Source organism: Physeter macrocephalus, chromosome 1 (genome assembly GCF_002837175.3).
Source record: "Physeter macrocephalus isolate SW-GA chromosome 1, ASM283717v5, whole genome shotgun sequence".
Taxonomy (NCBI): Eukaryota; Metazoa; Chordata; class Mammalia; order Artiodactyla; family Physeteridae; genus Physeter; species Physeter macrocephalus.
The window spans coordinates 17372984-17387015 of NC_041214.2; the positions used below are offsets into that span (position 1 = coordinate 17372984).

Sequence of the window (14032 nt, forward strand, 5' to 3'; positions counted from 1 at the left end):
TATGTTCAATGATAAAAGTGTGTTATGAAGTTTCATTTGATCATCTATATGCAGTAACATACAACCCAATATGTAAAAGGCTGGAAGGAGTACAGCAAAATGTTATTGATTATACCTGGGTGGTGGGACGTATGAGTAATTTTATTTTCTTTTTTCTACTTATTTACAGCTTCTAAATTTTCTGTTGCACATGTATTAGTTTTATAATCAGTTTTTTAAAGTCTAAAAAAACTAAAGCATGAAAAGGAAACTAAGCTTTATGTACTTCAGTTGTCACAATATCTCCATTACGGTTTCCACTTTCCTTTTTTAATGAATCTCTAAGTAATAGGGATTGCTGCTTTTCATTAAGAAGTGAAAAGCGGTAAAGGAATTTCCCAACAATAAATATCCTGCTTGGATCACAAGGATCCATATGAGGCCAGCATACACTATGGCTTTGTAAAGAGTAAGCTTTACCATAAAAGTTGTGACTGAAATTGGCCCCTTACGACCTTTTAGGAAGGTCTCCCAGGTTACCAGGTACTGTGTGTGGTCTGCTGGAACTTTGCTCAAACCATATTTATAACGCGGAGGTATGATGTTTTTTCAGGATGAAGGTGAAAAGCAGGGGAAGCACCAGCTTACTGGTCTCCTTCGCGGCAGTCTGCCTGGTGGCCGTCCCCAGGGGCAGGGCCTGTCCTCGCCGCTGTGCCTGTTACGTGCCTGCAGAGGTGCACTGCACGTTTCGGTACCTGACCTCCATCCCACACAGCATCCCATCCAACGTGGAACGTATCAATCTAGGGTGCGCAGGGGCCCTTGTCTTGCTTCCTTCTCAAGGAGGGATTGATTACACTGGTGACTTGTCCTCAAAACACTTGTGACTTTGGGAGATTAACCACAATTCTTTTAACAATATTTCTCTTCTGAAATGAGTACATGAGGATCTTAAGCTTGCTGGGGCAATAAAACATTTTTTTCTGATAAACTTTTACTAAGAGAAAGTTCTTCTAGAACCCATAGTCACTCATGGTAGGCTGAGAGGCCCACAGTCACTCATGGTAGGCTGAGAGGCCCATGATGATAGAAAAGCTTCATTCTGGCTACATTTTTGCTGGATAATAATATAGCTCGTGTTAAGAATTAGCATTATGATATATCAGTAAGAGGTAACAGGACAACTGGAAGCATCCTCTTATACATACAAGATATATATGAAAACTCAGCTAGATCGTTTTTTAAGGCCCTTGGATTTTTTCTCCATAGAAACCGACTTATTTAAAAGGCTTTAAAAATGCGTAAATTAAATCTGCTAAAAGGCGACTGTATTTTAAAAGTTGATGAAAAACTGTGTGAATGCACATACAAGCAGACTTAACATCATTTATTTGACATTAGTGGGCGCCTGCTCTGGGCCAAACACAATGATGGTACCAGGGATACAATGATGAACAAGATATATTATTCATTTCTAGAAACCATAGTTAAAGGGAGAAGACAGTTGTATAATTAGTACAATTTAATAAGAACTCTAATAGAGCATACGAAGTGCCTTGGGAACAATCACTCATAATAATAGCTAACATAGTGTCCTGGCATTGAGCTAAGCACTCTTCATGTATGCATTCATTTAATCCTCATAACCCGTTTGAAGTAGGTTCTATTATTTGCATTTTATAGACAAGGAAACGGAGGCACAGAAAGGTTACTGATTTAACCCAGGGTCAGCCCTACTCCCAGGTACCTGAGTTCATAATGGTACCCAAAACATTTGGCTTCAGAGCCCAGGTTTCTTAACCATTACTTCATAATGATGAATTACACCTGGGAGAACAAGGGGGCCATGTTATTAGAGAATGGGCTGGGTCTTAACAGTGTTCGCAAATAGAGAGGGCTAGAGTCAAAGGCATTCCAACCTGCAGGAACAGCATATGTACAAAGGTTTGAAAATGAGAAGGGATGTGGCATTTTCCAGGAATCTGAGTAGGATGATTGTAACAGAGAGTGCAAGGGCTGGGTTGGAGGGGCTGACCTTCTGTGGCATCTGATGAATTTCAACAATATTTCAAGCATTGGATTATCTCTTTAGAGCACAAGAAATAAAAAGGGGGCGGGGAGTGAAATTCAGTGCTATGTGTGTGTGTGTTGGGTTTTGCTCTGACATTTGAACTTTAGTTGACAGACTTAGCTTATGCCTAGAATGATGTTTTTATTTCAGGTACAACAGTTTGGTTAGATTGACAGAAACGGATTTTTCTGGCCTAAATAAGTTGGAGTTACTAATGCTACACAGCAATGGCATTCACACGATCCCTCCTAAGACCTTCTCAGATTTGCAGGCCTTGCAGGTGAGACTGATGTGGGGAAGGGGCAGGTTAATGAGGTTAGATGTGCCTCCAAAAGCTACCTGTTCCTAGAAAACCCCAAAATCAACACTCTGTAAGTTCGAGGTAGACCTCAAGTGAAAATGTCAAATAACTGATTTCTTTTTAAATGCAACTGTATGTGGAAATTAGAATAATAAGAAAATTCTGATTTTCTCATACCTCAGGCTCATAGAAAGAAAAAAATTATCAATGCCCAAGGATTACTAAACCTTTAAAATTTAATCCTAAAAGGCCACTTCTAGTCATGTTCATCTGGGAATTGAATGTAGCATTCTACATAATTGCTGTCTTTACATAGAAGTTAGCTTCCTATAGAGCAATATCCTTTTAAGCTTCACTTTACTTATGCACTGCCTTATTCAAAAAATTTGTTAAAGTTACAGGGACTTCCAAGAATGCATCGAATATTGTTAAGAATTACCACTCCAGTAGGAAAGAAAGCAAAAGATAGAAGAAATCTTAGGAACAAGAACAAAGGGGATGCAGGGAACTGCAGGCTTATAAAGATCAGTATGTCTGCTGTAAGTAGGACTTGAGGCTTTTGAGAAGCTAACTCAATTTTTCAGGAAACTGAAAAATAAAACTACTGTTCAGGAAAAGAGCAACCACATCTGATTTTAAATTAGAAAAAAAAAAATGTTTCCCAAAGCTCCTCATAGAAGAGATACAGTGCAATAAAATGAAGTCAGTTCTGTCCTTAGAAAAGATAAAATGCCAGTGTGTGGTGTGAGCCTTTTCACATCACCCTAAGCCTCTGTAAAACCATAGATTTAAGTCTAGCTTTGTGATTCTGTTGGTTTGGCTTAATCAGGCTTTATTTGGAATATATATCTTCAGAGGATTAGATGGAATACATTTCGTTCATGGAATTCACACATATTTGTTTTCTTGACCAGGTTTTCCACAGATATTGATGAACACTGAGTTTGATAATATTTGGGGCAAAGCTGTTCATGTTGTCAATTTCAATTTTCTTTGCTTATTAGGGAACTTGCCATTCCAGAAAAGCATTCTCCACAGAGATGACAGATTAGGTCAAATTAGGAAAATATGATGATAAATCCTTGTTTTTGCTAGCATTTCTTTTTCTTTTCTTTTTGGGAGAAGGAGCATGTTCAGTTGGTAACTGGAGAAGGAATTGGAGAATACCCACACACTATTGAAATATTGAAAAACTTTTAATTTCAATTAAAAATCAATTAAAAATCATATTACTAATAATAGCTAAAAAATAAAAAACACCCAAATGTCCACTGACTCATAAATGGATAAACAAAATATATTACATGTATACAGTGGAATACAACTCAGTAGTAAGAAGGCATGAAGGACTGATACGTGCTACAACAGGGGTGGGTCTTGGAAATATTAGGCTAATTGGAAAAAGCCAGACACAAAAGACCACTTATTGTATCATCCATTATTTAAAATGTTGACAATAGGCAAATCCACAGAAACAAAGTAAATTAGTGGTTTTCTAGGGCTAGGAGGAGGGGGGGAATGACTGCTAATGGGTATCAGTTTTTATTTGGGGGTGATGTGTTCTAGATAGTGGAGATGGTTGCACAATCTTGTGAATATACGAAAAGCCACTGAACTGTACGCTTGAAAAAGGTGGATTTTGGGGACTTCCCTGGCGGTCCAGTGGTTAAGACTTCACCTTGCAATGCAGGGGGTGGTGCGGGTTTGATCCCTGGTCAGGGAGCTAAGAGCCCACATGCCTTGTGGCCAAAAAACCAAGACAAAAGCAGAAGCAATATTGTAACAAATTCAATAAAGACTAAAAATGGTCCACATCAAAAAAAAAAATCTTTTAAAAAAATAAATAAAAAGGTGGATTTTTATGGCATGTGAATTATATCTCAGTAAAGCCATTTTATTTATTTAATTTTAAATTTATTTATTTTTGGTTGCGTTGGGTCTTTGTTGCGGCGCTCAGGCTTCTCACTGCTGTGGCTTCTCTTACTGCAGAGCATGGGCTCTAGGCACACGGGCTTCGGTAGTTGTGGCTCGCAGGCTCTAGTGCACAGGCTCAGTAGCTGTGGCGCACGGGCTTAGTTGCTCCGCGGCATGTGGGATCTTCCCGGACCAGGAATGGAACCCATGTCCCCTGCATTGGCAGGCGGATTCTTAACCACTGCGCCACTGGGGAAGTCCAAAGCCATTTTAAATGTGAAAGATAAAATCATATTTCTTATGAAAAATTCAGGTTCAAGAAATCTTAAGTTTACTTGAAATGTCAAGATACTTTTGTAGATGGTTGAAAATTTCCATAATACGTTTTTTAAAAAGTATACCATATACAAAAATAGAATAATATAATGATTCCCAATGCAGCATCACTCAGATTTCAGTAGTTATCAACACATAACAGATCTTGTATCTCCACCCACTACTTTTCTACTTCATTGCATTGTTTTGAAACAAATCTGAGATATCATAATGTGTCATCTATAAGTACTTCAATACATATGTCAAAGTTATGGAATCTTTTAAAATGAACCATAATATCAGTATTATACCTTAAAATTATAGCAGTAATTCCTCAATATCATAAACTGTTCATGAATATTCTAATTTCCCTGATGTTCTCATACTTGATTTGCAACTGGTTTGTTTGAATTAGGATCCAAACAAGGTACACACACTGCATTGGATTAATCTCAACGTATGTTTTATTATGGATATGATTTTCCTTTTTGTGATAATTCCTTTGACAAAATAAGTGTGTTCTTTTTACTCTTAGGTCTTAAAAATGAGCTATAACAAAGTTCGAAAACTTCAGAAGGACACTTTCTATGGTCTCAGAAGCTTGACACGGTTGCATATGGACCACAACAATATCGAGTTTATAAACCCAGAGGTTTTTTATGGACTCACCTCTCTCCGACTGGTGCACTTGGAAGGGAACCAGCTCACTAAGCTTCATCCAGATACATTTGTCTCTTTGTGCTACCTCCGGATATTTAAAACATCTTTCATTAAGTACCTATACTTGTCTGATAACTTTCTGAGCTCCATCCCTCAAGAGATGGTCACCTACATGCCTGATCTGGAAAGCCTTTATCTTCATGGGAATCCCTGGACCTGTGATTGTCATTTGAAATGGTTGTCTGACTGGATACGGGAGAAGCCAGGTACCTAGACTGTTTCTTTGTCCTAATTCAATAGAAGAAATGTGCCTGGAGGTGTTTCACCAGTAAGTAGGGAGTGCCAAGGTAATTTAGCTGGAAAGAAAATGAAAGCTCAATAATAATTCAATGAGAATGAACTCTCTTGATTCATTAATGAATAATCTTTCATTAGTTCAGGTCAACTATCCAATCATCACTCCTGGCTTTTAGCAAGATTGGGAAATAAGAATGTATTGTGTGTTACTCTTCCCTACTTACCACAAGGCATAAAAGCCCTTCCCTCTTCTTATCTTCCCTTCAGTCATTCGATCGATACATATGCTTTGGAGTTCTATTCAAGGCCCTGTGCCCAGTGATGCAACTACCAAGAGCACTGTCTCTGCTCTAACTACACTTCTGGTGGGATACAGATAAGCAGACAATCAGAGTGTAAAACATGCTTTGATGGGGAAAGTAGAATTTACCAAGAAGAGGGCAAGATCCATTCAGTCACTGAGTAGTTATTGTAAACTTATTATGTATCCAAAAGTGAACAGAACTGATTAAGGTCCCTGCCTTCATGGAGCTTACATTCTTGTTGGGGAAAATGGACAAACAACTAATTGCACTATTGTTAAAATCTGATTAATCATTTCAGTTAAGTCCTTAGGTAATGACGGAAAGGAGTCCATTGATTTTGGCATCAAATGGGTGGTTGGTTACTTTGGAAAGATCGATGAGAGCTGGATTGCTGTGCAGGGGGGAGGGGGAGGCAGGGCCACAGCTGACTCTGGAGAGGTTCGGCTTGGGGCGAGGGAGGACTGGTGGCCGCCAGATGGAAATGTGCCATCACTCAGGACTCTGAGCATCAGAGAGACCTGAGCATGTTTAAGGTGAGATGAGATTGTTGAGCAGGAGAAGGTAGCAACATTGCAGGAGCAGATCATCAATGGAGCAAGTCCCCTGAGATGACTGGAGGGCAAGAGACCCAGCCACAGGGGAGGGAATTTCCTTAGGAGGTAGGAGAGAAAGCACTAGATTGGCACAGAGGCGAGTTCCTGGGTCTAGTGGAGGAGAGTAAGAAAGTTCTTATCTGATGGCTTTTCCTTCTTCGTGACATTGTAGGAGACGTGGCTGAGGAGGGTGCTAGGAAGGGGTCAAGGTTGGAAGCTTGAGAAAAGTGGGAAAAGTTTGAAGTTGCTGTGGTGAAATATATATATTGTGTGTGTGTATATATATATATATATATATATAGTGTGTGTATATATATATATAGATACACAATCGTATGTATATATGTATGTATATATATGTAGTCAGTCAATATAATTAGTCAAAAAGTGAACTACTTTAGGCCAATAGACACCACCTTTGCTCTTCAAGAGTTTGCAGTCTTGTAGGTAAGTACAATGAACACATAAAAAGGTAATAAGGCTATGGATGAAAAACATCAAAATGTTTATATTGAAGATTTAGTTCTATAGGAGCCAGAGTCGGTAAGTTACTTCTGCCTTGACTAAAATGGAGGAAAACTGTGCTGGGGCACAAAAGGTATACCGAAAGGACGGGAAGGAATAATAGGAAGCAAGCAGAAAGGTAACATATACTCAGTCTGTGTTTGACATTGTGCTCGATGGTTTCTATTTAATCCTCACAATAATCCTCAATTTACAGATGAAGAAACCGAGGCTTAGAAAAGCTGGGTATCTTGAGCCAGTCATTTAGACTCTTTTATGCATCAGTTTTCTCACCTGTAATATAGGGATAATAATAATTGGAAAAAATAATTAAAATAATACAAATAAAGTGCTTAGCACAACATATGACACAAAGTAAGCACTCAACAAACGTGAAGTATTATCATGATTTTCATTGCCACCCAGCTCACACAGCTAGAAAGTAGAAAAGTAGAAACTGAAAAGTCCAGACCTTTTTCTGTAATGTATTTGGGATGGAGAAACTGCTTTGTACATAAAAACAGATAGGAGAAGTCTCATGAAGAGGGCAGTGAACAGCCCAGTTTGCCTGGCATGGAGTCAGTAGAGACTGGCAAGGTATTTTGGTTTTTTTTAATTGAAGTAGAGTTGATTTGAATTGTGTTAGTTTCTGGTGTACAGCAAAGTGATTCAGTTATATATATATATATATATATATATCCTTTTTCATATTCTTTTCTATTAGAGTTTATTACAAGATATTGAATATTGTTCCTTGTGCTATATGGTAGGACATTGTTGTTTATTTTATATGTAGTATTGTATCTGTTAATCCCAAATGCCTAATTTATATACCCCCTTTCCCCTTTGGTAACCATGTTTGTTTTCTAAGTCTGTGGGTCTGCTTCTGTTTTGTAAATAAGTTCATTTGTGTCATATTTTAGATTATCCACATATAAGTGATATCATATGGTATTTGTCTTTCTCTGCGTTACTTTGCTTAGTATAATCTCTAGGTCCATCCATGTTGTTGCAAATGGCATTATTTCATTCTTTTTTATGGCTGAATAATATTCCATTGTGTATATATATTTACCACACCTTCTTTATCCATTCATCTGTCAACGGACATGTCTTGGCTGTTGTAAAAAGTGCTGCTATGAACATTGGGGTGCATGTACCTTTTTGAATTAGAGTTTTCTCCAGATATATGTCCAGGAGTGGGATTGCTGGATCATATGGTAACTGTTTTACATTTTTTTAAGGAATCTCCAGTATGTTTTCCATACTGGCTGCACCAATTACAACAGTGTATGTAGGAGGGTTCCTTTTTCTCTTCACCCTCTCTAGCATTTATTATTTATAGACTGTTTGGAACCCAACTGTGGGGAGTGCTGAATGCCAGACTAAATTTTTTTATTTTATCCTATCGACAAAAGGGAGATCTTACAGTGGAAGACTTGAACGCAGGGTTTCCCAATGAAATGCTTTTTAGGGATAGGGATGGCCAATCTGTGAGCAGTGGAGAGGATGGACCTGGGGAAGGGGGTGAAGTGGGAACCCAACTAGGAAGTGCTCATGGTGTTTCATGTCTGGGGAATGAGAAATTGAATTATGAGGTGACCACACCTGAAAGTAGCTTCACAGATACCTAACAGGCAGTAGGGACTGAGCGGGGGTTTCCCAATACTTTCTAATGCTGTGGAGAAATAAAGGAGAATGAGAAATGAGAAAGAATTGCTGGATTTTCATGTGGTTGCTAGCTGGACTACAGGGAGAGGATGGTGAGCAAATGGGGAAACTCATCTGAGAAAGGTAGAAGTGAAAGAAGAAATAAGATTTTGCCCATAGGGAGAAGTGATTCTGTGCTCAGTTCCTATAAAGTGTTAAACCTCTTGCCATTTTGCTAGTTACATGCTCTGGTAATAAAATCAGGCTGATATATATGGTTAGCAGCTAACATTTCATCAGGTGGAGTATACCACTGACTGTTAGATATCCAGTTATTTTACATACTAAAGAATTTTTTAAATGACCTAATAGAGCCCAGGAATTGCCAAACTAGAGCCCACAGGCCAATTCCAGCCCTGTACAATCTTTCGTAAGTAGAGTTTTATTGGAACACAGTCATGCCCAGTTCTTGACATATCATCTACGGCTGCTTTGGTGCTATGGTGGCAGAGTCGAGCCATTTTATCAGAGACCTCTGGTCCACAAAATGTAAAATCTTCACTGTCTGGCCCTTTACATAAAAAGTTTGCTGACCCTGGCCTAGAGAACAAAGCCCAAGCTAGTTGGCCCATCATGCCAGGTCTTCCCAGCATGCTCCTTGCTGGTTCTCAGCCTCGTCTCCTTCCTTTCCAGCTCTCATTCCAGACACACTGCACACTGTTTTACCACCTCATACCTGCTCCTGCCCTGTTGTCTGGAGCACTTTTCTGCCTGATGGGCTCCCAGCCACAAACTGCTCAGCACTCATCCCTACTAGGAAGGAGTGTTGCCTTTTCCTATGTCTAATTTATCTATCTCTATCCCCTAGAAAGTGCCTAGAACATAGTACTCAGTTTTTGTTAAGATTTTATCAATTAACTAGCCATTTGGATGGTGAATACAACTGAGTCCACCAGCCACCTGTGGTCTTTTTTTAAATTGGACTATAGTTGTTTTACAAGGTTGTGTTAGTTTCAAGTGTACAGCAAAGTGATTCAGTTATATGTATACATATACCTATTCTTTTTCAAATTATTTTCCCATTTAGGTTATTACAGAATATTCAGCATAGTTCCCTGTGCTACACAGTAGGTCCTTGTTGGTTATGTACTTTATATACAGTAGTATGTATATGTCAATCCCAAACTCCCAATTTATCTCTCCACCCCACCTTTCAGCTTTGGTAACCATAGTTTGTTTTCTATGTCTGTGGGTCTGTTTCTGTTTGGTAAATAAGTTCATCTGTATCATTTTTTTTAGATTCTGCATATAAATGATAACATATTTGTCTTTCTCTGTCTGACTTACTTCACTTAGTATTATACTCTCCATGTACATCCATCTTGCTGCAAATGGCATTATTTCATTCTTTTCAATGGCTGAGTATTATTCCATTGTATATATGTACCACATATTCTTTATCCATTCATCTGTCAATGGATATTTAGGTTGCTTCCATGTCTTCCCACCAACAATGTAGGAGTGTTCCCTTTTCTCCACACCCTCTCCGGCATTTATTGTTTGTAGACTTTTTGATGATGGCCATTCTGACTGGTGTGAGGTGATATCTCATTGTAGTTTTGATTTGCATTTCTCTAATGATTAGCGATATTGAGCATCTTTTCATGTGCCTCTTGGCCATCTGTATGTCTTCTTTGGGGAAATGTCTATTTAGGTCTTCTGCCCATTTTTTGTTTTATTGGGTTTGTTTTTTTGATATTGAGCTACATGAGCTGTTTGTAAATTTTGTAAAGATTAACCCCTTATCAGTCTCATCATTTGCAAATATTTTCTCTCATTCTGTGGGTTGTCTTTTTGTTTATGGTTTCCTTTGCTGTGCAAAAGCTTTTGAGTTTAATTAGGTCCCATTTGTTTACTTTTGTTTTTATTTTCATTACTCTAGGAGATGGATCCAAAAAGATATTGCCGAGATTTATGTCAAAGAATGTTCTGCCTATGTTTTCCTCTATTGAGTTTTATAGTACCCAGTCTTATGTTTAGGTCTTTAATCCACTTTATTTTTGTGTATGGTGTTAGAGAGTGTTCTAATTTCATTCTTTTACATGTAGCTGTCCAGTTTTTCCAGAACCATTTATTGAAGAGACTGTCTTTTTTCTCCATTATATAGTCTTGCCTCCTTTGTCATAGATTAATTGACCACAGGTGCATGGGTTTATTTCTGGGCTTTCTTTCCTGTTCCATTGATGTTTTATGTTCTGTGCCAGTACCATACTGTTTTCATGACTGTGGCTTTGCAGTATAGTCTGAAGTCAGGGATCCTCATTCCTCCAGCTCTGTTTTTCTTCCTCAAGATTGCTTTGGCTATTTGGAGTCTTCTGTGTCTCCATACAAACTTTAAACTTTTTTTTGTTCTAGTTCTCTGAAAAATGCCATTGGTAATTTTATAGGAATTGTTATTTAATAGGGATTGCATTGAATCCATAGATTGGCTTGGCTAGTATAGTCATTTTGACAATACAGTAAGCCCCCTACATACGAACCTTCAAGTTGTGAACTTTCAAAGATTCAAACGTGCATTGAAGGCCTGATGGAATTGCAGGACCAGAGAAAGGATGAAGAGAGACAAGAGGAAGAAGAAGTAACTGAAGAACCAAAGAGATTCACAGTGCAGGAGATGGCAAGGGGATTTTATTTATTTGAGGAGACACTGTTAGTTTTTGAGGCACAGGATCTGAATGTAGAATGGTACACGAAGGTTGCAGCAGCCATTCAGGATGCAATCCAGTGCTACCATTATCATCTATGATGAGAAAAAAAGAGCTACTACCCAGACATCACTGGATCGTTTGTTTCAATAGGGTAGATAGAATTGAATCCAGCAAGGAGCCAGAACCTGTGCCATCAGTGTCAAGCATGAGTGAAATTGCAGCTTGCCCTCTATACTATTGCTGACGATCCTTCAGCTCTACCATCTCCCACCTCCTCTTCCTCCTCCAGTCAGTAACTCTTCTTGCCTGTTCACTCAATGCCAGCCCCTGTATGCCAGCTGTTGTACTACACTATTGTGCTTTTCAAGGTACTGTATTGTAAAATTAAAAATGTTTTATTTTTTGTGTTTGTTTGTTTTTTTATGTATTATTTGTGTGAAAAGTATTATAAACCTATTACAGTACAGTACTATATAGCCGATTGTGTCAGTTGGGTACCTAGGCTAACTTCGTTGGACTCATGAACTGGATTTATGAACACGCTCTTGGAATGGAACTCGTTCGTATGTAGGGGACCTACTGTATTGATTCTTCCAATCCAAGAACATGGTATATTTTTCCATCTGTTTGTGCCATCTTCCATTTCTTTTATCAGCATCTTATAGTTTTTGGAGTACAGTTCTTTTGCCTCCTTAGGTAGGTTTATCCCTAGGTATTTTATTCTTCTTGATGCGATGGTAAATCCGATTGTTTCTTTAATTTTTCTTTCTGATTTTTCATTGTTAGTGTATAGAAGTGCAACAGATTTCTGAGTATTAATTTTGTATCCTGCAACTTTACTGAATTCATTGATGAGCTCTAGTGTTTTCTGGTAGCACCCTTAGGATTTTCTATGTATAGTATCAAGTCATCAGTAAACAGTGACAGTTTTAACTTTTCCAATTTGGATTCCTTTTATTTATTTTTCTTCTCTGATTTCCATGGCTAAGACTTCCAAAACTATGTTGAATAAAAGTGGCGAGAGTGGACATCCTTGTCTTGTTCCTGATCTTAGAGAAAATGCTTTCAGCTTTTCACCATTGAGTATGATGTTGGCTGTAGGTTTGTCATATATGGCCTTTATTATGTTGAGGTATGTTCCCTCTGTGCCCACTTTCTAAAGAGTTTTCACCATAAATCGGTGTTCAATTTTGTCAAAAGCTTTTTCTGAATGTATTGAGATGATCATATGGTTTTTATTCTTCAATTTGTTAATGTGATGTATCACACTGATTGATTTGCAGATATTGAAAAAATCCTTGCATCCCTGGGATATATCCCACTTGATCGTGGTGAATGATCCTTTTAATGAATTGTAGGATTCAGTTTGCTAGTATTTTTTTGAGGATTTTTCCATCTATGTTCATCAGTGATATTGGTCTGTAATTTTCTTTTTTCTTTTTTTTTTTGTGGTATCCTTGTATGATTCAGGGTGATGGGGGCTTCATAGAATGAGTTTGGGAGTTCCTGTTCCTATGCGATTTTTTGGAAGAGTTTGAAAAGGACAGGTGTTAACTCTTCTCTAAATGTTTGATAGAATTTGCCTGTGAAGCCATCTGGTCATGGACTTTTGTTTGTTGGGAGTTTTTAAATTACAATTTTAGTACTCGTGATTGGTCTGTTCATATTTTCTATTTCTTCCTGGTCAGTCTTGGTAGATTGTATCCTTCTAAGAATTTGTCCATTTCTTCTAGGTTGTCCATTTTATTGGCATATAGTTGCTTGTATTGATAGTAGTCTGTTAGGAGCCTTTGCATTTCTGTGGTGTCCATTGTAACTTTTCGCTTTTCATTTCTAATTTTATTGATTTGAGTCCTCTCCCTTTTTTTCTTGATGAGACTGGCTAAAGGTTTATCAATTTTGTCTATCTTTTCAAAGAACTGACTTTGTTCCATTGATCTTTTCTATTGTTTTCTTCATCTCTATTTCATTTATTTCTGCTCTGATCTTTTTTTAAAAAATTTACTAGTGTTGTTTTTTTTTCTGACTTACTTCACTCTGTATGACAGTCTCTAGATCCATCCATGTCTCTACAAATGACCCAATTTCGTTCCTTTTTACGGCTGAGTAATATTCCATTGTATATATGTACCACATCTTCTTTATCCATTTGTCTGTCCATGGGCATTTAGGTTGCTTCCATGACCTGGCTATTGCAAATAGTGCTGCAATGAACATTGGGGTGCATGTGTCTTTTTGAACTGTGGTTTTCTCTGGGTATATGCCCCGTAGTGGGATTGCTGAGTCATATGGTAATTCTACTTTAGTTTTTAAAGGAATCTCCATACTGTTCTCCATAATGGCTGTATCAATTTACATTCCCACCAACAGTGCAAGAGGGTTCCCTTTTCTCCACACCCTCTCCAGCATTTGTTGTTTATAGATTTTCTGATGATGCCCATTCTAACTGGTGTGAGGTGATAGTCCAGCCATGGCTAGGACTTCCGAAACTATGTTGAATAATAGTGGTGAGAGTGGACATCTTTGTCTTGTTCCTGATCTTAGAGGAAATGCTTTTAGTTTTTCACCATTGAGAATGATGTTTGCTGTGGGTTTGTCGTATATGGCCTTTATTATGTTGAGGTAGGACTCTCTATGCCCACTTTCTGGAGAGTTTATCATAAATGGGTGTTGAATTTTGTCAAAAGCTTTTTCTGCATCTTTTGAGATGATCATATGGTTTTTATTCTTCAGTT

At 38.0% G+C, this 14032-nt stretch overlaps 1 protein-coding gene across 1 annotated transcript in view; it reads left to right on the forward strand.

Moving 5' to 3' along the window:
* The first annotated feature begins 593 nt into the window (after window positions 1–593).
* Window positions 594–14032, forward strand: part of IGSF10 (immunoglobulin superfamily member 10) — a 45628-nt gene continuing 32189 nt past the window's right edge. The window contains exons 1-3 of the mRNA XM_024131898.1: window positions 594–787; window positions 2201–2330; window positions 5116–5506. Of these exons, the coding sequence (XP_023987666.1) occupies window positions 594–787; window positions 2201–2330; window positions 5116–5506 (715 nt within the window). The remainder of the gene's footprint in view (window positions 788–2200; window positions 2331–5115; window positions 5507–14032) is intronic.